The sequence below is a fragment of the Carassius gibelio genome, chromosome B5 (genome assembly GCF_023724105.1).
Source record: "Carassius gibelio isolate Cgi1373 ecotype wild population from Czech Republic chromosome B5, carGib1.2-hapl.c, whole genome shotgun sequence".
Lineage (NCBI taxonomy): Eukaryota > Metazoa > Chordata > Actinopteri > Cypriniformes > Cyprinidae > Carassius > Carassius gibelio.
Window position 1 is genome coordinate 14675361 of NC_068400.1, and position 21103 is coordinate 14696463.

Below are 21103 nucleotides of genomic sequence, written 5' to 3' on the forward strand. Positions count from 1 at the left end.
AGAAGCAGCTACGTCCCACAAAACACCCTAATCCTACATTAGGATGCTCTCACTAGCCAACCTTAAACCAGTCACACATTTACATGTAATTTCACGTCTCTCCACACACTCACTTAAATCTATTTTGCATCACTGTGTTCACTTTATTGTACAACTGTACAACCTTTTTCTCCCTTTATTTTCTTTGCATAGACATGGCGTTTTAAAACATTTCACTGCCATCTTATCTGAGCATGTATTCTGAAACATTTGTAATTTGTCAGCTTTCTCACTGTTCTTGTTTTCTGATCATTTCCTTTTATCAATTTCAGCTTGAAATCAAGCACATTGAAACAATATGCTGTGATTACATCAAAACCTAGTTTCATGTAGGGTTAGAAAAATAAATAAATAAATAAATATTATCTTAAATGTAGTAGTTTTTTAGCAATAAAGCGGAGTAAAATTGTATATAAGACAAGATTTAGTGACATTTTCTTACCTAATATTTTCACTCATAGTAACTCACTTTTCTCTGCTAGACTGTTTTAATTTGATTTGCAAATACATTATTGCTTATGCCAGAGATTATTGTTCTTACGGTATATAAAATCATCACTTTCAATCATACATTACTGTGCACTTCACAAGTTAGTGACAATCTAGCTATTTACTTGCCATATTTGGATGCATTTGGAACTTATAAATTTTGGACCTTGATAAAAGATAATAGAGGAATTAAAGTTGATGATTGTCTGGATGAACCAAAAACTTTTCTTTTTCAAAGAAATGATCTGAGACCAGCCTTATTTTAGCATCACTGACATACCATTATAATTTTTTTAATATATAAATTGTATTGCCGTTAATCATTATTTTTATTACTGTGTAGTATTAGATTTTGTTTTTAGATGTTCTGGATTCATTTTAATTAAAACGTTTTTTTTCTTAGTTTATTCTAGTTATTTTAGTACTTAATATTTTATGCTTTAAATATTTTATTTTGTTTAATGTTTATTTCAAGTACTGTTTTTTATAAGTTTTAGTTTTAGTTAACTATAACCCTGTTTGAGACAAAATTTTCTTGACAGGCGACTGTGGGATGGAGTTGGCCAATGAAATCATCTGTGGGGCGGGGCTTGTGTATGTCTTGTTTAGGTCACAACACACAGGACTGCACATACCTCAATAACCTCCTTCCTCATGTTAACAATGCGGAACCAGTGTCCCAGCCGCGGGAATCCATCCAACTCCACATTCTGCTCCTGTAAGGACACTTTACGCTTGTAAGAGAGCTGCCGACTAAAATACTTCACCAGTTTACCCTGAAAATAAAAAGAAAGAAAGAACTTTATATAGCACTCAACAATATGATATTTCAACATTTTTAAATATGTAAATATTAGTTGAACAATTTACATCAGTCACATCTGCAGATCTGTAAGAAAACACCTAATGACGTTCAATATTTCATGATCTCTTTGAACTATTTCGCAGCATGTGGGAAAAACATGAATATTCTAAACTGGACAAGTTTTTCCAAGACTGTGATGTCACGGCAGCCTTTATACAGGACTTATCCAAATATTTGCCTCTCATGTACTCTATTTATGGTTTTAAAAACTTTAACATTCAACTATTCACACAACTATTTGGGAGAAAAAAAAACTAAATATTAAAAAATGTATATTTTTTTTGTGCTTTTTGGTGTTTTGTGTCATAATTTACTACTTTTTTTTTTTTTTTAGATGAAGCAAAAAGCAGCAGGTGAGTTATGTTAATGCATTTTTAGCTCAAATAGGTCAATTACTGGAAAAAAGGTTTTGTGGTTCAGCTCCATTCCCAGCATGCACTGGGGCATAAATAATTAATATAGTTGCATTGTTTGACCATATACCAGTTTTATTTACACAGTTGTTGGGGGTTTCATTGTCACATTTAAAAATGTTACCCATTTTAAGTTATTTCACGAGTAGTTTTGTGATGAATATCCATGTAAACATGGAATATTATTTTCTAGTACGCAAAAAAATGAGATCAAGCACATCATTTGCAAAAATCACATGCAATAAAAACTTGTTGTTAATTATTCTGCATTAACTCAAAACATTACATTTACTTACTGTTTAGCTTAAGTAACTGAACTTAAAAAGCCATACAAATGGGTTCCCTGAGTTGTATGAACACTTTTTAAGTTACGTCGTTGTTACATCCTTATGAAATGTCCACAAGTGAGCCTGCATTATACAGTACATGAGAAATATCACACACTGGATGCCATCAAGATAAATAATGACCTTTCAAGCTTACGATTAAATAATAATCGGCTATTTGATAATTTCAGCCTAATCAGTTTATTGAATACTGTCCATCTATATCTGTAGTCTGTTCAGTTTCATTTGTGTTGAGTTGATCTCCCATGGCAACACTATTTCCTGAATTTTACTGTATGAAAACAAAACACATTGTATGTGGGTCCCAGCTGAAATAATCAAGTATTAAAGCCTAGAGATGTTTCTTCTAATGTACATTTTCAATCAAAGTTCTCAATTCACTTCTTGAACTAAATACCCTTTTTGAACTGAAATGTACTGACCCAAATCCATGACATTCTCTCTTGTTATTTTAGAACAGCTGCAGGTATTTTTTGAACAGAACAGATTTGATTCTTTAATTTTGTGAGCTGAACCCCTTTGACCTAATGTTAACAAGTAAAATTCCCTTAAATATTAGTAGGTAAACAAATAAAATAATTTATTTGGATTTTTATTTAATCAATCATTTTAATTGTACATTTTTATAATTCAATGATTCAATTTATGATTTTTTTATTTATTTATTTATTTTAGACATCTGACCATTGTGGAAGCCTTGAAATGAAAACAAAAGATAATTGCAGCATTTTATCTCACAGTTCAGACTTATTTTACTCGCAAACAAATGTCAGAAAGAAAAGAGTCAGAATTGTGACATTGATATTGAGATATAAACTTCCTATTCTAAAGGGGAAAATCTGGATTACGAGATATAAACTCAGAATTCTGACTATTTTTCTCACAATTCTGAGTGCACATCTAACAAATCAATTTTATCCTGCATCTTGCAACTATGTATTTTTTTCCACCACAGAATAAAATATTAAAAAGGTAACTGTGACTTTTAACTTACACTTGTGACTTTATTAGAACTGTGACATAAAAGTTGCATCTTCCTCAGTTTTTTTATTCTGTGACAGTTCTGGGTCCACTTTAGTTAATTCTATGTTGTTTCTAATGTAATTTAAGCCAATGGCAATTTGTAAGCAAATGTTATGCTTGTTATGAATATTATGAATTTACAAAACAATGTAAATTGTAATCCTTGATTAGAAAATACTACATATTCTATCAGTACCTGATTTATTTGAAGTGCATGGTTTGTCTAGACCACAGAAAATGCCCTGTTCGATATACTTTAAACCTTGAATGAGTTTTTATTATTTTTGGTAAAAGCTCATATATTTAAAGAGGGATCAATGTATTGCTGGTAACAAATGCCATTACGCTTTGAGCATCACTGCTGCCTGTAAATTGAGGATGGTAATGCATATCCATCAACAGATAAACAAGCAAGAACCCCCTGATAATATCTAATGTTTGTAATTATTATTCCATCAACATGAACAAACAAAGTGCTTCATTGTGACATACTGACACTAGTGACGGCTGCAATCGACAGCCAATGGAAAATGGGTTTCCCCACATCAAGAGAACAGAGTGCAAAAATACTAGAGAGCTTCTGAAAAGCAGTCAAAAAATGGGTAACACTATGCCAATATGAATGCAAAAGCACATAATCAGGATCAAAATTATAATCTTACCAAAAAAAAAAAAAACAGATATATTCACAAAATAAAGTAATACTTTATCATAAAGACCCAGACATAAATACAGACTAAGCTAAAAGTATATTGACAAGATTCTGATGGTGGGTTAAGAAATAGGCGTCAAACAGACTACACATCAAGCCCATAAGAAGAAATCATTCTTTCTTGCATCTGCACAGACCCAATCTAATGTAAACCAATATCTGAAGCCTAAACATGCTGAAACACAAAGCAAAAGAAACCAACCTGCCAATTCAAACAGGTGAGGCCAGGTGGGTCGTTTTGAAAAGGGATATATCTCAGTAAGGTTTGCAGTTACAAGTCCATTGCACAAGTGTGTTTTCTAAAAAAAACGATAGTCCAATAATTGTTCTGTTAGTCTACCTTTTTGCTGTATAAGTGTTTTACGGTGTACATTTTGCTGAAAAGCCTATAAAACAGAGAGTAACTGGTAGTCTGGTTCCTGAATGAATGACTCTTGTAATTCCGTTCTTTTCAGTAAATCAAAAACATACCTGTACAGCGCAAGTAAAAGTAATTTGAATCCTGAGCATTTTACTCATATGAATAAGTTCTTTTAAGTGATTTTAATAAATATAGTGGGATCATCATAGTCCATCAAAAAACTGATTTTTATGAGACAGAATTTTCTTTTTAGGAAAATAAACACTTTTGCATAGCTAAACAGTTCCTGAATGCATCTGACTCACATGAACAGCAAGTGAGTACTTTCCTTTCATCTGGTTACATGTCTTGTTGTAAGGCTCATGAGACATAACTCAGCTGCCTACTAACACATCATTCATGTCAATAAATATTAAGAGTTTTATGTTTGGTTTTATTTATTTTTTTATTTTATTATTATTATTATTTTATTTCACTTGTGCTCATGCACTTATGCACATAGAGTTTTTAAAGAATTTTGTAGAATTTCGATGTTGAAATCTGTTCTGTTTAAATCTGAAATGATCTCATCATTTGGCAACAAGCTGTTCAAGGCAGAAAGCAACACGAGCTGTTAAAAACGAAAAGTAGCACGAATCGAGTACCTAATGATACCGGAATCATTTAGAATAATCGGAAGAGGAATCGAATCCCATCCTCAAGTTTGAGACACATTACATAAAGGGTCGGGGGGGGGGGGTTATTTCCCGTTCTCACACAAGTCTAAATTAAAATTAAAAAAGCATCACATAGGCCACCGTAATGTAGCTATCGGGTCTTTAAAAAACCCAGATTTAACCGACTACAGTAAGCCTACTAAAAACACTGACTTCATATCAAAAGAAAATATTTGGGACAGTACCTCTGGTTACATAACTAAATTTAAAACGATCGCATGTTTAAATTGTACGAACGACCGTTTTAATGACGAGGATGGTTAAAAAACGAGACTATAAATTAATGTCAACATTAGGCCCCTTTCGGTGTCCATGTTAGCAGCGCGAACGCACGAGCCACCTTCTTCACCACCTGCAGAATGCGCACTGCAGCGCCAGCTTCTTCATTTATTACGCCAATACAGTCAATCCCCGAGACGCAACTTTAACTGGAAACACATTCAAAGATGCAAAATGGTTTAATGTGCATGCACGCGCACAAGCATCCCCTCTCGTGACATTTGTAGAAATGCTGGGGTGCAACATTCACATTTGGGCTCAGGCAAATGGACGCTCGCTTACCTCCAGCGTTCGGATTTCTTTTTGTGTCAAGTCGTTGGATGTGGCACATTTGGTCCTCAGACCTTCCAAGCTGGAGATACTAATGTCTATCATGTTTTGCACCAGTTCGCACTGCTGCAAGGCTTTTTGCAAACTCAGATGATGCTCGTCGCTTTTGGTTATATTCTCCTCGTCCATAATTTGGGAGCAGTGGTCCGTCTCTTAAGTGCAGGCTACTTTTTTCGCTCAATCAGATTAGACAACACTTGAATAGTGCGTTCGTGAAAGCACTAATAATGATGTGTGTGTGATCATGAAAAACTAGACTCTACGTGTAAGGCGATTCCATTGTTGATATCCTGATATCCTGACGGTGTTGTCATCAGGGTTGCACAGTTTATGTTTGATGCTCCGGCTTGACTCTACCATAATACACTGATACTGAAGGAAGGAAGGAAAAAAATACAAATCAGATCCTCGCTGCGGTGGCATCAGCTAGATCCATTTCGCCCGCGTGAAATGCAACACAAATTCAGACATCTTTGTTATAGATGATAAAGGAGAACGTTGGGTGTTATTTCTTAACGATAACGTCTGATTTGACAGCACGTATTCCCCTTCTGGACCATCATCAGCTGCATCCCGGCGCTCCCCCATCACACCGACATGTTCGCGTCAATCAAATTCACAGCATCCAGCATCAGCATCGCATCGCCGACACAAGCAGGTTCTCACAGAGAGTTCTCGCGAGATAAGCATCAATGCAGTGAGCTCACTATTTGAACTCGGAGAACCTTTTTAATCAAACCACTGTTTCTCAAGCTTTATAAAAAGTAGTTAACCTGCCTGTCAAGAGGAAGTTGCCCCATGCCTTTCCAAGTACAGCCAACATTTTTATAAAATTTACAAGTATTAACGTCACCCATCAAATGTTATAATGTACAGCAATATAAACTGCAGGTCAGGAGCATCCATTTAACATAATAATAATAATAATAATAATAATAATAATAATAATAATAATAATAATAGCCTAATAATATCACTGAATCACCAAGATGGTCTAAAATGGTATGCTGGTTTTATTTGGTTTGCACTGGTCTAAGAGCCACAGACCAATCTAGCAGACCAGCCAAGACCAGCAAAATCAGCTCTGACTGGTTGAAGAAGGTGTTTTTGTTTTTATTTTTTTGTCGTTTTGTTTAGCAAGGAAATTTTCTTGGGTTTGCACATGTGTGTGTGCCAATTAACAATTAATAAATAATCATTAATTATTATTATTATTATTATTATTATTATAAATAATAAAACCATTAAAAAAAAAATCTTAAGACGGCTGAAAAAGCTTATTAAAAAAAAAATAATAAAGATTTTGAAACAACTAATTGAAACAAAAATGTGCAAGGAATCAGGTTGGAATCCTATACCCAGAAAGGAGTAAATCCTGAGAGGAATGAACCAGATCTACATACTTTTTTTATGATGAACAAAATTGACTTTGTGTCATTCATTTGTGTGGTGGTAAATGGTACTTCATAAGTGGAAAGGAAATCAGAGAAGTTAAATTTTATCATAGGATGTGCTAACAAAATCTTAAGTTAACAGGAGTGGAGGAGGTCCATGATATTTTGAATGCAAAGGAAGGAACTGCAGCTTTGGATATGACTCATAGTAATAATAGAGTAATAATAAATAGTTGGAATTTATATCTACACTGGCTTAATAGCAAATGGGCAAGAATTTAAAAAACATATCACAGAAATGGAAAAGGTACCAGACATCATGTGTATTCAGGTGACATGGTTAAATAGCTCCTTAGATTTTAAGATCAATGGATGTATTGTAGAGAGGAAAGATATAGTGAAACTGGAAGAGGTGGAGTGTGCAACATTTATCAAAGAAGGCATAGCATATAAGAGGATATGCAAAAGTAATAATGTAGAATGTTTAAGTATAGAAGTAATGGGAATACATGAAGAAATTAGAATTACAAATTTGTATAACCCATGGAAAGAAATAAGTAATACTATATTAGAAAAAGTGATGGGTGATAGACAGGGTAAAATTATTATGTGTGGGGATTTTAATGCACGTGATTGTTTAAGGGATAGTAAAAATACAGACAATAAGGGGATAATTATGGAAGAATTTATAGAAAAGCATTCGCTTGTATATGTTTGAATAATGGGAAACCAACAAGAATGGATATAATTTAGTGGCTTGTAGTGTGTGAGTTTGTGTAGTTTGTGCATGCAAGATGGGGATTTAAGCAGGCAGAATGGAAGGAATGTTATGTGTTGTGTGAAGTACATTTCAAAAATATGAAGTTGGAAGGGAATACCGAGGAGAAATATAATAAGGTAGAAGGTGAAATCTATTCTGCAGCAAACCAGTCTATGCCATTAACAAGAGGTAATGGAAAGAAAAAGAAAAGTATACCATGGTGGTCTGAAGAGTGCACAGTGGCAATCAGAGAGGAATAAGGCATTCCAGATTTTAAAAAGGTTAATAACTCAAGATACAGTTGTAGAATATCAGAAGAAAAGGGCAGCTGCAAGATGGGTAATTAATAGTGCAAAGAGAGAGGCTTGGCAGGAATTCTGTAACAAAATTGGTAGAGAGACTGGAATGCATGTGGTATGGAGAATGATTAGGAAAATGAAAGGTATTAATAATTATAAACAGATCACTGTATTTGAAGAAGGAGAACTTTTGCTTTAGTTCATAGAATTGAAAACTTAAATGATCAGTTCTTAAAAAGAAGACAATAACTAATTAGAATGTTTGTAGGAAAAAAAACTAGGAGTTGATTTCAATATTTTTAGTTTAGAAATAGCCATTAACAATTGAACAATTTATATAACCATATTTATAATGAAAGGCACATTAACCAAAGATTGGAAAAGTGCAATAGTGATACCAGTAGTGAAACCAAGTGATGTAAGATGCAACAAAATCTAATAGTTATAGGCCAATTGCTCTTACATCTGCATTGTGCAAGGTAATGAAGAAAATAGTAAGGAGAAAGAATAAATATGTAAATATCAGCTCAGAGTGGTTTTAGGAAGAAAATATCTACAATGGATGCTCTGATATTATTTGAAAATGATGTTAAAAAAGCTCTAATACTGAGAGAATTTCTTGTCACTGTTTTCTTTGACATTGAACTCTAGAAAGAAATGAGATAAAATCAGTAACTGACAGGAAAATGATAAGAACATGGCAACAAAGATGGGAAATTAGCAGCACAGGTAGGTGGTATTATGGTATTGTAAAATCAGTAAGGAAAAAAAGAACACTTTTATGGAAGGCACAGCAAGGAAGAATTAATGATTTCTAGATTACGGATGGTACACACAGGACTAAATTCAACACTTGCATCAATGGGGAAGCATGAAAATGGTATGTGTGATGAATGAGATGTTTTCGAAGAAGTAGAGCATGTGCTTTTTAAATATTATGATCAACATAACAGTCTTTTTTTTTTTTAGCAATATAAGTAACAGGTCAGTGAGCTTCGTGGTCCTTCTGGGAAAGGGTTTGAGTGATATTCAGATATTTGTTAATGTGGTTTTAAATGTTTTAGATCTTAAATGACTAGACCACAGGATTTAGTGTTTGAGGATGAGGATCATGATGCTTCTGCCCATCACAGAAGTTGAGGAGCCCTGTGTAAGCTCTGATCCTCTGGGGTGGGTGCATTATAATATTTTTTTCTTATGTTGTTTTTGAGCAGGGATATTCAAATCTGGCCCAAGAGATCCACTTTCCTGCATAGTTTAGCTCTAACACTAATCAAACACAATTGAGCATGCTAATCAATCATTAGAAAATCACAAGTAGGTGAATTTGATCAGGGTTGTAGCTAAACTCTGCAGTAGATTGGCCCTCCAGCGCTAGATTTGAAGAACCCTGTTTTTGAGCAATACAGATTCATCCCCCATGTGCGCAAGATATACAGTAGGTGGCGGTAATGCTCCTAAGGAGTGAACGGCCATTGAACACAAAGAAGAAGAAGAAGAAGAAAACGCGCCAAAGCACATCGCGTGGATGATTGAGCAAAATACAAGAGGATGGCATCATCAAGTAAAGCACAACTTCAGACGAGAAATTTACCATGGTAATGTCTTTTCCGTTTAGTTGTACAAATTTCACCTTGTTTTCTTAGCTAATGCTTAAAATGTTTATTACTTTTACTTGAGAGATTCTGTAGCCGACGTGTGCAGCAAAGTTTGCTTTGTTTACATTTGGATTGCGCTTATTCTGCACTTATGGCCATATTCATCTATGGATATTAAATCACTATGGGCTGTAATTGAGCTCGTCTTTTAATGTGTATGAAATACATACACAAGAACGTATCAGAACTGTATTATTATTATGACAGTTGACATCGTATCATTGATGGAGAAGAGCGATGACGACTCACGTGTATCAGTCAGTTCACTGCAAAGTAACATGTCTGAAATGATAAACTCTTTATTAATAATATCTACTTGTGATGATAGCTACTGTCGTTTCATATATATATATATATATATATATATATATATATATATATATATATATATATATATATATATATATATATATATATATTAGTATGTATGTATATGTGTGTGTGACAAATTATAGTGTTTTTTTTTTTTTGGTAAGGTAAAACAGTTCATTAGAATTGCTGACACTCCGCTAGATAAACAATATAATGAAACAAAAACAGTTATTTTTTTAAAGTTTCTTTAAAATTTCTTGATTTTCAGGGTTGAAAAGTACAGGCCACAGACATTAGATGACCTCATCTCTCATCAAGACATCCTGAGCACAAGTAAGCAGTGATCAATGAATTATAAATTGTATTCTTTCATTATTATTATTAACAAACTAAGATTAGATTTTACACAAAACTATATGGCTTCAGAATACTTATACTTGTACTTCTGCAACCATTTTTTTTTGGAATATATCTCTAAATGACCAGTGTGTTCTTGAAATTTCTATAAAAATGAATTTTTAATGAACGTCCTCTTTCTTTTTCTCTCACAGTTCAGAAGTTCATCAGTGAAGACCGATTGCCTCATCTGCTCTTCTATGGACCTCCAGGAACAGGAAAAACCTCTACTATACTGGCATGTGCCAAACAGCTGTACAAAGATAAAGAGTTCAACTCTATGGTCCTGGAGGTACTGTAGAAGTTTGCAGTTGTTTCCAGATGCATATGTTTGGTGACTTTTTCCCCATGTCAAAAAATATGTGGTCATCCAGTTTGGGGAAATTTTGCATCACATGACTTGCTCTCCAGTGGATACTCTGCAGTGAATAGGTGCCGTCAGAATCACTGATAGTACTGCCTAATAATTGATATTAAATCTATAAAATAAATAGTTAACTATTCTATATGCATTAATTTATGCTCACTTTTTAATGGATATTAACAAATGAAAATGAAATATGATTGTTGCAAACCTTTTAAATGTACTTTATATATATAAATAAAATAATGGAAATTTTTGTACATTTGACTTCATCAGCTCAATGCGTCAGATGACCGTGGCATAGATGTGGTGAGGGGACCGATCCTCAGCTTTGCCAGCACACGAACCATCTTCAAGTAAGAACATGCCATTCATGAACAGTTTGTATAGTATAAAATCTGTTCATGCATACAGCAATACATTACAGGAAACTATTGAATGACATCTTGTCTTTAGGCTTTTATTCCATTAAAATATATACTGTTGTTATAAAATAATGTTCCGTTCTCTGTTTGCTTCTTGTAGGAAAGGCTTTAAGTTGGTGATTCTGGACGAGGCGGATGCTATGACCCAGGACGCACAGAATGCTTTAAGGAGAGGTAGTGTACCATCTGCCCCTCCATCAGCTCACCTGCTGAGCCCCCAAATGTCCCGATGGCAGAAGAATAGGGTTCTGCCATTTCACTGTCCACAGTGAGACATGAATGAGAGCAGTGTGATTTATGATTGGCAAAACAAATATTTAGAAGGTTTACGGTTAAATTTGACTGAGCATCTGATTCTACTAAAAACTGTATGCTTTATTTTAGGTTTAAAGATGTAGGAATATCTGTTCTGGATATCGAATGTAAATAAGGATCTGGTTGTTGTTGTTGTTATTATTATTATTATTATTATTATTGTTATTTTAACTTCATGCCTTTTTATATATTATTCTTGATTTTAAATATGTGACTCTGGAGCACAAAAGCAGTCTTAAGTCTCTGGGGTTTATTTGTTGCAATACACAAATAAACATTGAATAGGTCAAAATAAGTGGTGGGCCGTTATCAACGTTTTTTTTTGGTAATTTATTTTGACTGAGAGCAGTATGATTCTGAAAAAAAATATTTAAAAGGGTTAATATTTTCTGATATTTATGAAAATTGTGACACGATATCTGTTTTTATGCTTTAAAATGTATGAATGTGTGTTCTGGATTTTATAGATAAAGATCTAGGCCCGGTTTCCCGATAACGCTCACTCTTAGCACGCTAAGAAGACCTCGAAAAAAATATCTTACCTAAGTTGTTTATGTTCCTAAGTGTGTTCCCCAAAGTGTCCCTTAGGAAGATTCTTAACACGCTGCCTCTTACGTCCGACGTAACAAGAGTGCTGTCCAAAGTGAGGGTGCTGAATTAGTTGGCATCGATTGCTCATGAATCGATTTTCCATTTCACTCGAAGGTGCAATACAGCGTTAAGAAAGACAACACGCTCTATGCAAATGAAATATTCCTCAAATTATTATAGTAACATTTATTTTAACATATTTTAAGTTATCAGTAGAATATAGACTATAAATTTAATTATCAAATGGTCAGTAATATGTTCACACCATATGTTGTGACGGTTAGACTAACCGGGGATCCCTCGCTAATCATCCACCCTCCTTATCCCGTTGTGCCACTTGTGCTGCTTCTTGACATGGGTTTAACGACTTATAAAATTATATAATACACTTTTATATTAATGGTAAGGTACTTTACAATCAGAATTGACTGGCAAGCAGCTGCAGTTACTTCTGTTTCATGCGGTATTGATTGCAATTGGTTTATGTTTTAAATAAAAAGCAACCTATCTACAATGAACAGAGAGAGAGAGTTAGATACAGAATATGATGGGGAAGCAACGTAAAAAAGTTGAGAGGAAGTTGAAGTCTTGCTGGACATTACCACCAGGTCGGAGATCACACCCCTGTGGTCCACTATAACCTGCACGTTTATGGCCGCGTCTCCCTTTCGCGATGAGTAGCCTACGCCTGATCACTCACTGATGGATTGGTGATAGTGTGCCATCCACCAGGATGTAATCCCCGGCATGGCGCAGAAGGGCGTTGGTGACAGTGTGGACACACCTCCACACCGAGGTCTTGATTAAGCCGTAGCCAGCTCTCACGACCTCGATGAATCTCTCAGTAGCAAAAAAAAACAAAAAAAAAACTTAGTGCTGGGCTTCAGGGCTTAAAGCAAAATCCCGCCGCGTTAGCCTGGCAAGCACAGGTCTGAGAAGGTCCAGCAGCTCCATAATGAGTTGTCTTGGGAGGCGATTTTTTTTTTTTAATATAGCCACGTCAGGCAAAATGTCAGAAGGGCTTAAGTTTTGCCGAATAAAAAAATTGACATGGACAAAATGGCTCCGCGTCCGGCTCAGTCTTTGATTCAATACAAGGACAAGTTGGATCGCTGCTATGGTCGCTTACTGGACACAACCATGATTACCCATTTATAGATCTTAGCCATTTAGAGCCAAATTGTTTGCCAAATTTTAATTATCAAAAAATTGATTGCCAATTCGCTTTAAATACATTACGAAAAAGCCTAGGCTAATTACCACCATATTAGTTCTGATATCACATAAAGTCAACTTCATAAATAGGCCTGTATCCATTGCGAACATAATTTATTATGAGTCTTAAAAAATGACATAAAATCATTGTTGAGCCACAACATTGCCAACATACCATAGTTTGACTTGTCCTGCGCTGCGCTGATTTCTAAAGACTGCTGTACAGTAGCGTCTTGAGCTCAAATAACGCTAAGAGAGAGCTTATGAATGGTCCAGACCAACCTTACGAAAGTATGACTTACAGAAGATATACTTAGCGTATGAACGTGTCGGGAATCGTGCCATAAGGTTAAGAGAGAGGTTAAGAACTACTTAGCGATAAGAACGTTTTGGGAAACCGGGCCCTATTCTTTATAGTTATTATCAAAAATGTGTTTTATAATTATCTTTTATTTAAATAATGTTTATGATTTTAAAAATACATTTAATTTTTTTCAGCCCTTTTAGAGATTTATTTATGCAGACTTTATTAAGCCTCACCTGATATGTATTTTTTTTTTTCACTCCCTCTCTTTCTCAGTCATTGAGAAGTTTACAGAGAACACACGTTTCTGTCTGATCTGTAACTACCTTTCAAAGATCATCCCTGCGCTGCAGTCTCGATGCACACGGTTTCGTTTCGGCCCACTGTCCCAGAGCCAGATGATTCCCAGACTAGAGCATGTGATACAACAAGAGAGGTGAGACACAGCCAATCCGGGTCAAGAGGATGTTATTTCTGGATGAAATTAGTGTTGAATTGATTGCATTCTGAAAGAAATCCACAAAACTAAATTTTTATTTTATTTATTTTTCCCAGAAAAGGTAAACATTTATTTATATTTGTTTGTAATTAAAGGCCAGTTATATTTTGTGCGGGTTGAAGATAGAGCACCATTGACATGACCGTATTAAGGCCGTCTGAATTTTGGGATGATATCTGAAGTGTGTCAGATGGATCCACTCAAAAGACCCTGAACACAAAATACCCTGGCTGAAGTGGTCAATTTGATTAAAAACTCTTCACATTTTATATGGGCTCTGCCCTCTGGCGCATTACACAACTTTGTACAAATAAAACCAAACATTGTATGTTCCTAGCATAGATTCATGCATATTTAAAAATCTGTTTTTCGCTGATAGCATTGACATCACTCCAGATGGCATGAAGGCCATTGTGACCCTTTCAACAGGAGACATGAGGCGATCATTAAACATTTTACAGGTGTGTATCATATGAAAAAGTGACAAAAATATCAAAACTTATTTGTGGTTTGCTTACTGCATTGCTGCTGGCGTGAAAAATATTGAGAAAATCTGTATTGTGTGTTTTCATGGACAGAGTACACACATGGCCTATGGGAAGGTGACAGAGGAGATGGTGTACACATGTACGGGACACCCGCTCAGATCTGACATCGCCAACATACTGGACTGGGCCCTCAATAAAGACTTCACCACTGCATATAACCGTATCCTTTCTACTCTAGAGGTTGGTTAGTTAGTTCTGCAAGCCTCACAGTTACCCATAACCTTTCTTTTTTATTTATTTATTTGTAATGTTTATGATGGTAGTTTTTATTTTATTTTTCTGTTTTAATTGCTGTGAAGAGATAAGAAATCTCCAAAAATTCTAAAAAAAATTAAAGTAAACATTAAATTTACATTTTATAAATTGATCATTACAAAATATAATTACTAGTAGTAGTAGTAGTAGTAGATTTGTAATTTATTATGATTAATAATAATGTAGAATGTATGTGCACTATTTTTTATTAGTTTAATCATTCAGATTTCTTTCTATATATATATATATATATATATATATATATATATATATATATATATATATATATATATATATATATAATTACAAAGCATTAACAAAAACCTCAATACAATTTAGAAATTTCTATTTTCCCCCACATTAACTCTTAGAGCCAAAATTAAAACAAACATACTGGAGAATATCAGTAGTAATAAAGCAATACATTTATAAAGCAAATAAATAACATTTCAGATGAATATATATTTACAAATATATGCATATCAGGAAAATGACATCAAACATAGACTATGCTCATTGTATTACATTTGTTCTTTATGCATGTTATATTTTGAATATGTAAAATCTAATTTCTTTTATAATTTATGACTATAGAAAAAGGAATAAAGAATTATTGAAATATAGATTTTAATTATGTTTGCTATTATAATTATATAGTCTTTTATTTAAAACAAATTAATATTGATATTTATAATTTACTAAGCTGATAGTTTATTAATGGAATTTAAGTGTTTATACAGGAATTGGAATTGTGTTGTTAGTTGCTGATATTAGTTTATGACGTTTCCAAAGTCCTTATCTGGGTCCAACAGAAATTCTGCAGCTCAAAACTCTAAAAGGTCTGGCACTTCATGACATTTTAACAGAAGTCCATCTTCTCATTCACCGTGGTAAGACTACGCTTTTAATTCAGCCATGCATGGCTCTTTAACTGGTTCCTGTTCAAAATAACTAAAGCAGACCAGAATGCCACACACAACCCATCACAACTTTGATATAGTGATGATGAGCTACGTTTTCCCTGCCCTTGCCCAGTGCACTAAACATTACACAATTTTCAGAAACCAGACTGCAATGAATAAATATTTTTTTTGCATGCCAAAAAATATTTATAGCACAGCATGCCATGTGTTCTGTAGTTTTTTTTGTTTTTTTTTTCTTTTTTAATCAAATGTATTTCGAGTTGATTAAATAAAATCGTATTTATTGGTCACACAATCAAAGTGTTATCTGAGCACAGTTAGGTGGGTTAATTTAGCTCTAATGTTTTTGTGTTTCTTTTTCAGTGGACTTCCCACCCTCCATCCGCATGGGCTTGCTTATAAAACTTGCCAATATTGAGTGAGTGCATTTATTATGTTAACTTAAGTAAATCAGTAGAGAAGGGAGTACACTGTTCTGTTTATGACTGGTTTGACTACCTAAATACGAATGAAGCAAACCGCATACTTTATCTACAGGAGTTCAACTTCGATGCACTTGATTAATGTAAATATGCATGCGTCGTTTGAAAATAATTATAATTATTTTATAACGTATACAATCAAATTGATACTTTAAGTTAGCAAGGATGCATTCAGTTGTTTAAATGTGACCGCAAAGACATTTATAATATTACTAAATATTTCTATTCCAAATAAATGCTGTTCTTTTGAACATTCTGCTTAAAGAATCCTGAAAAAAAGTATCAGAATTTGCGCAAAAATATCAAGCAGCACAACTGCTTTTAATCACTGGAAGTAATCATAAATGTTTCATGAGTAGCAAATCAGCATATTCGAATGATTCCTGAAGGATCTTGTTACACTGGAGTGATGATGAATTACATTTGAAAATCTAATAAGAAGAGTTCTTTTAAATTGTATATTTAACAAAATTTTAGTTTTTACTGTATTTCTTATCAAATGATTTCAGCCTTGGTTCCACTGAAACCACTGAAAAATTGTATCAACCCTAAACTTTTGAACAGTAGATTAAGTTTATTATTTACTTGAGTGAGCTTCATTTTCTCTCCTTTTTAACCATAAGGTATCGCCTGGCCTCCGGAACCAATGAGAAGATCCAGCTCAGCTCAATGGTTGCAGCTTTCCAGGCTGTTAGAGACATCGTAGTCAGCGATGGATAGAGCATTGGTTCACACTTTCAAAAGGGTCATGTTAACATAGACCTGTGATGTCATGTTATGAGAGGAAGTTGTGTTTACTTCTTCATATTGTTCTGTCAGGAAAAAAAAACGTGCAGAACCCTGTAATAATTTTGAAATGTTTTTTTTAAGCTTAAAATAACTCTCGTCTCAGTACTTTGTAAAACAAATGTTACATTTTCAAAGTAGTTATGTAAAAAATAAAGTATTTAAATCTTTCAAGTATGGTGTCCCACGAACATTACTGTTTTCAGTCATCTGCAGTGTTCTTTACAATATAAAGTCTTTTGCTTTGGAATGTCCCTGTAAGTAAGGTATTCCAGGATTTTTGGGGGCAAGGGAAGAGCCTCCACTTGATAGGTTGAAATGGAGAATCTCAGGGCAATCCGAGACAGATGCTTAAGGCTCGGAACGAGACGAGGAACTCGCCAGAATTTTACATGTCCATCTCTGCACCTACAATCAAATATAAAGAACTACTTAGTGTTTTTTTCTGTATACATTCTAGAGTAAACACTTTGTCAAAACTGATGATGTGCAATACCCTGTGGCGATGATGCCCCCGTGTGGATGGAAAGCACAGCACACGCCACCGGCTCGGTTGTGATCCGTGTCTGTGACCAGTTTATCTCGTTCCACATCCCAAATCCGTAACGCCCTGCAACACAGAACCGTGTCATTTGAAACAATAGAGAAAGGTGTGAGGTCACAAGGGTGATGTTTGGTCATGTAGTTCTGAAGAGCTCCGATCTCAAATGGATGGTTCATTGCTCACCTGTAGTCTTTAAAAGCCAGAAGAAAACCAACCGGAGAGAAGCTAAGGGACGTCAGTAAATTGTCACTTCTGTAAGCACACACCTCACAGTCTCTGGAAAGAGAAGAAAATATGTTTTACATCTATTTCCAACATGCAGTATATTGCGACATATATCACCCGGAAATTTTTATTTGCTGAATATGTACTCCCCTTCAGGCCTGTCGATGTAGAGGAGTTAGTTTTTTTTACATACGAACAGATTTGGAGAAATGTAACATTACATCACTCGCTCACCAATGAATCCTCTGCAGGAAATGGGTGCAGTCAGAATGAAAGTGAAAATATCAGAATGAAATATCACAAGTCATCCACATCCCTCCAGTCCATCGAATAATGTCTTGTGAAGTGAAAAGCTGTGCGTTTGTAAGAAACAAATCCTCTATAGTCCTCTATACATAAAATTGCTTCTTCCAGTAAAAAAGCCATCTGAATCATGAATGAAATATGCACAGACCAAGCATTGTTCACAGGCAAAAACACTTCTAAACAAATAAATCAGTGGATTTTGATGTGCAAGTAAAACAGCGGATCTAAGAAATGTTATGGATCACGGTCTTGTATTTTGGCCAGAAGCATTTTTTTATTATTATTATTATTTAAATTTAAGCTTTTCACTTCACAAGATGTTAATCATCAATTAAAGATATTTTTAGTAATTGATTGAACTGATACCCATCAATTAACATCTGGAGTAGTGTGTATTACTTGTGGATTATTCTGATGATTTTATTAGCTGTTTGGACTCTCGTTCTGACGGCACCCATTCACTGCAAAGGATCCATTTGTGAGCGAGCGATGTAATGTAAAATTTCTCCAAATCTGTTCAGCAACAAGCTCATCTACATCTTGAACGGCCTGAAGGTGAGTATATTTTCAGCCAATTAAAATTTTCTGCATGTTGGGAATAGTTGTCTTTGTCTACATTTATAAAAACAACAGTTCATTCAGAACTGAAAGTGATTTTCAATGTGTATCTTGCCCAAAAATAATAAAATTGTCATTACATTTTTTTTTTTCTGTGAAGCATGAAAGATGACATTTAGCAGAACAGTCCCGCTGTTCTGAACTTTGTGTCCCAAAAATAAGTAAAACAGTTTTCTCTAATTTGATTAAAAACAGTAATAATCATAATCATAAAAATTATTAATACAAATATGATATGAGAAAATAACATTTTGGATGGCCAACATACTCTGCTCTAGTCAGGAGAACAGCTGTATAGGGGTCCCACAGGTCCAGCCACCAGCCTGTGGTCGAATGATACGAAGCGATCGCGAGCAGCGCTCCATCCTGGGAAAAGTCACATGATGCCATGGTGCGCTCGTGGTCATATGTAAGGTGTCTCATGAAGGTGTAGGACCTCAGGCTCCACAAATACACCTTCTGTTGGGAAAACAATATTCAGACGATGTAACACAGTGCAGTAATCACAATCACAACAATCAAAAGAATAGTGCTATTATTTTATCTGCATGGCTCTACAGGACATCCTGTTGCAGTGCAGGTGTTCCTGCTGCAGAGACCAAAAGTCTCCCTGATTATATAACTATACTCTTTATATAACTACTAAAAGACATCCTAGCAGAGTAACTCACAGAGTCGAGGTTGCAAACGGAGGCGATCACACTGCTGTCAGGTGATATGGAACATCTGAAGACCCAGTAGTCTGGACCCCGCAGCACATGGGGACTGGCGCCTGCAAATATCAGCATTACAATCTTCATAAGTACTGGAATTTAAGGTCATGAAAACTAATTTTCATCCAATTGCAAAGATGCGTTGCTTCCACATCAGATGCTCTGACCTTTCTTCGCCAAGTCCCATATCCTTAAAGTTTTGTCTCGGGAGGCTGATACAAGCGTGAGACTTCCATTTGGAGCGAAGACTAAATCCCTAACAGGAGCCTGATGTCCGGTTAGAGTAACCCGCAGATTTCCTTAAGACAGAACAGGGATTTACTTACATATTAAACCGTATACTACATGTGTATAACACCATGCTGTTAATGTTTAGACCAATCTAAGTTCTTGATGGTGAAAATGAGTCAAGAGTTCAGTCTTACCAGTTGAGACGACCCACACCTGGATCACGCCGTTGTTTAGACCAATGGCCAGCAGCAGCTCGTGATCACGTCTGTTCTGATGTAAAGCATCTTGGGTAGACATGCATGGTCCAAACGCCAGTGCCCACACCGTTTGCCTGCAGTTAAGTGTCTTCTCTTCACTGCGTCCAGCGTCGATGCTGCAGATAATACAAAGAGGAATGTAGAAGGTTTAGTTGTGCTTCCGCTTCCTCCATTGTTTCTTTATTGTTCCACATTATTGTGATTTTGTTTAAAAAAAAGAACCATGGTCGTATTACCATGGTACTCTGATATATCCCTTATACCATATATAAAACAATTTTTGTTAACACTTTATTTTAAGGTGTCCTTGTTACATAGTATTAGCAAAAAATATTCAAAATTACATGCAATAGCCCTAAACCAACTCCTTATCCTAATCTATGGTTAATAAATGTTGTTTAATTAATATTACTCAGTACTAACAAAGACACCTTAAAATAAAGTGTAACCCAATTTTTTTTTATGTTAAACCAGCTATGACCAGACCTGAAGCACTGTTAAATCCAGCCAACAAGGACCGGTTTCAGCGGTTATCTTCACATGTCATATTACTTTATTGTTAGTGTCAGGTTCTCCCATAGGCTAATAGTAATTTATTGTGGGGTTACATATAAGCCTATATTAATTAAGCCATTGTGTAATGAACACAGACGCACTCTTCGGATGTCAGCGGCCAGGAGAGGAGTTTGACGAAGCCGTGTCCCATCGACCAGGCAAAATAAGATCCGTCCGGGGAGAAGCGGACGCTCCATGTCTCGCAGCCGGCAGAGCCGTACAGACGCGGGGGATGCGCGGGTTTCAGCTCCGCGATCAGGTCATGCGGTTCTGTCACAATTAAAGACACCTGTCATGTACAAAGACAAATGCGCATATCCGGAACTACTCATTTTCTACTAATATGAAAACGTATTTTCCTCTTTTATCAAATACATATGTTTATATATCATCTACATTATGTGAATTGCCATACCTTTGACAGCACACCCTCCAAGCGAACTGCACATCTTACCACTGAAATCATGAAGGCATAATTTCCCCTCACATCATAGGGATTCATTTCACAAGAAGGCGTGGCCAGATGGACTAACCACGTGACCCATCATCAAGGG

The 21103-nt window shown here is 35.2% G+C and overlaps 3 protein-coding genes across 7 annotated transcripts in view; 1 reads left to right on the top strand and 2 right to left on the bottom strand.

Annotated features, from left to right (window-relative positions):
* Positions 1-6209, bottom strand: part of ksr2 (kinase suppressor of ras 2) — a 97477-nt gene extending 91268 nt beyond the window's left edge. For all 3 annotated transcript variants that reach the window (XM_052557316.1, XM_052557317.1, XM_052557315.1), the window contains exons 1-2: positions 5527-6209; positions 1164-1304 (exon numbers count right to left, since the gene is read on the bottom strand). In XM_052557316.1, coding sequence (XP_052413276.1) covers positions 1164-1304; positions 5527-5703 — 318 coding nt within the window. In that variant the 5' untranslated portion in view covers positions 5704-6209. The remainder of the gene's footprint in view (positions 1-1163; positions 1305-5526) is intronic.
* A 3262-nt stretch (positions 6210-9471) lies between these two features.
* LOC127958425 (replication factor C subunit 5) lies at positions 9472-17274 on the top strand. 2 transcript variants are annotated; one of them, XM_052557282.1, is made up of 11 exons: positions 9473-9625; positions 10266-10330; positions 10549-10685; positions 11034-11113; positions 11283-11356; positions 13884-14043; positions 14486-14567; positions 14685-14814; positions 15722-15799; positions 16196-16250; positions 16938-17274. In XM_052557282.1, exons 1-11 carry the CDS (start codon positions 9579-9581, stop codon positions 17032-17034), a joined length of 1005 nt encoding a protein of 334 aa, XP_052413242.1. In that variant the 5' UTR covers positions 9473-9578; the 3' UTR covers positions 17035-17274. The 2 variants fall into 2 exon arrangements, with proteins under 2 accessions (XP_052413243.1, XP_052413242.1); XM_052557283.1 differs by lacking the exon at positions 15722-15799 and having other exon boundaries at positions 9472-9625; positions 14685-14834.
* LOC127958424 (WD repeat and SOCS box-containing protein 2-like) lies at positions 17090-21086 on the bottom strand. Of its 2 annotated transcripts, none has more exons than XM_052557281.1 (9): positions 20965-21086; positions 20651-20819; positions 19932-20110; positions 19674-19805; positions 19465-19565; positions 19062-19252; positions 17828-17920; positions 17597-17710; positions 17090-17508 (listed from the first exon to the last, which is right to left on the bottom strand). In XM_052557281.1, the coding sequence occupies exons 1-9, from the start codon at positions 20996-20998 to the stop codon at positions 17307-17309; spliced, it is 1215 nt and encodes a 404-aa protein (XP_052413241.1). In that variant the 5' UTR covers positions 20999-21086; the 3' UTR covers positions 17090-17306. The 2 variants fall into 2 exon arrangements, with proteins under 2 accessions (XP_052413241.1, XP_052413240.1); XM_052557280.1 differs by having other exon boundaries at positions 20651-20838; positions 20965-21067.
* Between the last annotated feature and the right edge of the window lie 17 nt (positions 21087-21103).

What these genes read in the sequence shown, in the direction of transcription:
- LOC127958425 (XM_052557282.1), top strand. Translation starts at nt 9,579, where the DNA reads ATGGCATCATCAAGTAAAGCACAACTTCAGACGAGAAATTTACCATG. An exon ending in AGCACACGAACCATCTTCAA is followed by an intron (nt 11,114 to 11,282) that starts GTAAGAACATGC and finishes TGCTTCTTGTAG; the next exon opens with GAAAGGCTTTAAGTTGGTGA. An exon ending in CTTCACCACTGCATATAACC is followed by an intron (nt 14,815 to 15,721) that starts GTATCCTTTCTA and finishes TGGGTCCAACAG; the next exon opens with AAATTCTGCAGCTCAAAACT.
- LOC127958424 (XM_052557280.1), bottom strand. Translation starts at nt 21,051, where the DNA reads ATGAATCCCTATGATGTGAGGGGAAATTATGCCTTCATGATTTCAGTG. An exon ending in TGGAGGGTGTGCTGTCAAAG is followed by an intron (nt 20,839 to 20,964) that starts GTATGGCAATTC and finishes TGTACATGACAG; the next exon opens with GTGTCTTTAATTGTGACAGA. An exon ending in ATGGGACTTGGCGAAGAAAG is followed by an intron (nt 19,566 to 19,673) that starts GTCAGAGCATCT and finishes TGATATTTGCAG; the next exon opens with GCGCCAGTCCCCATGTGCTG.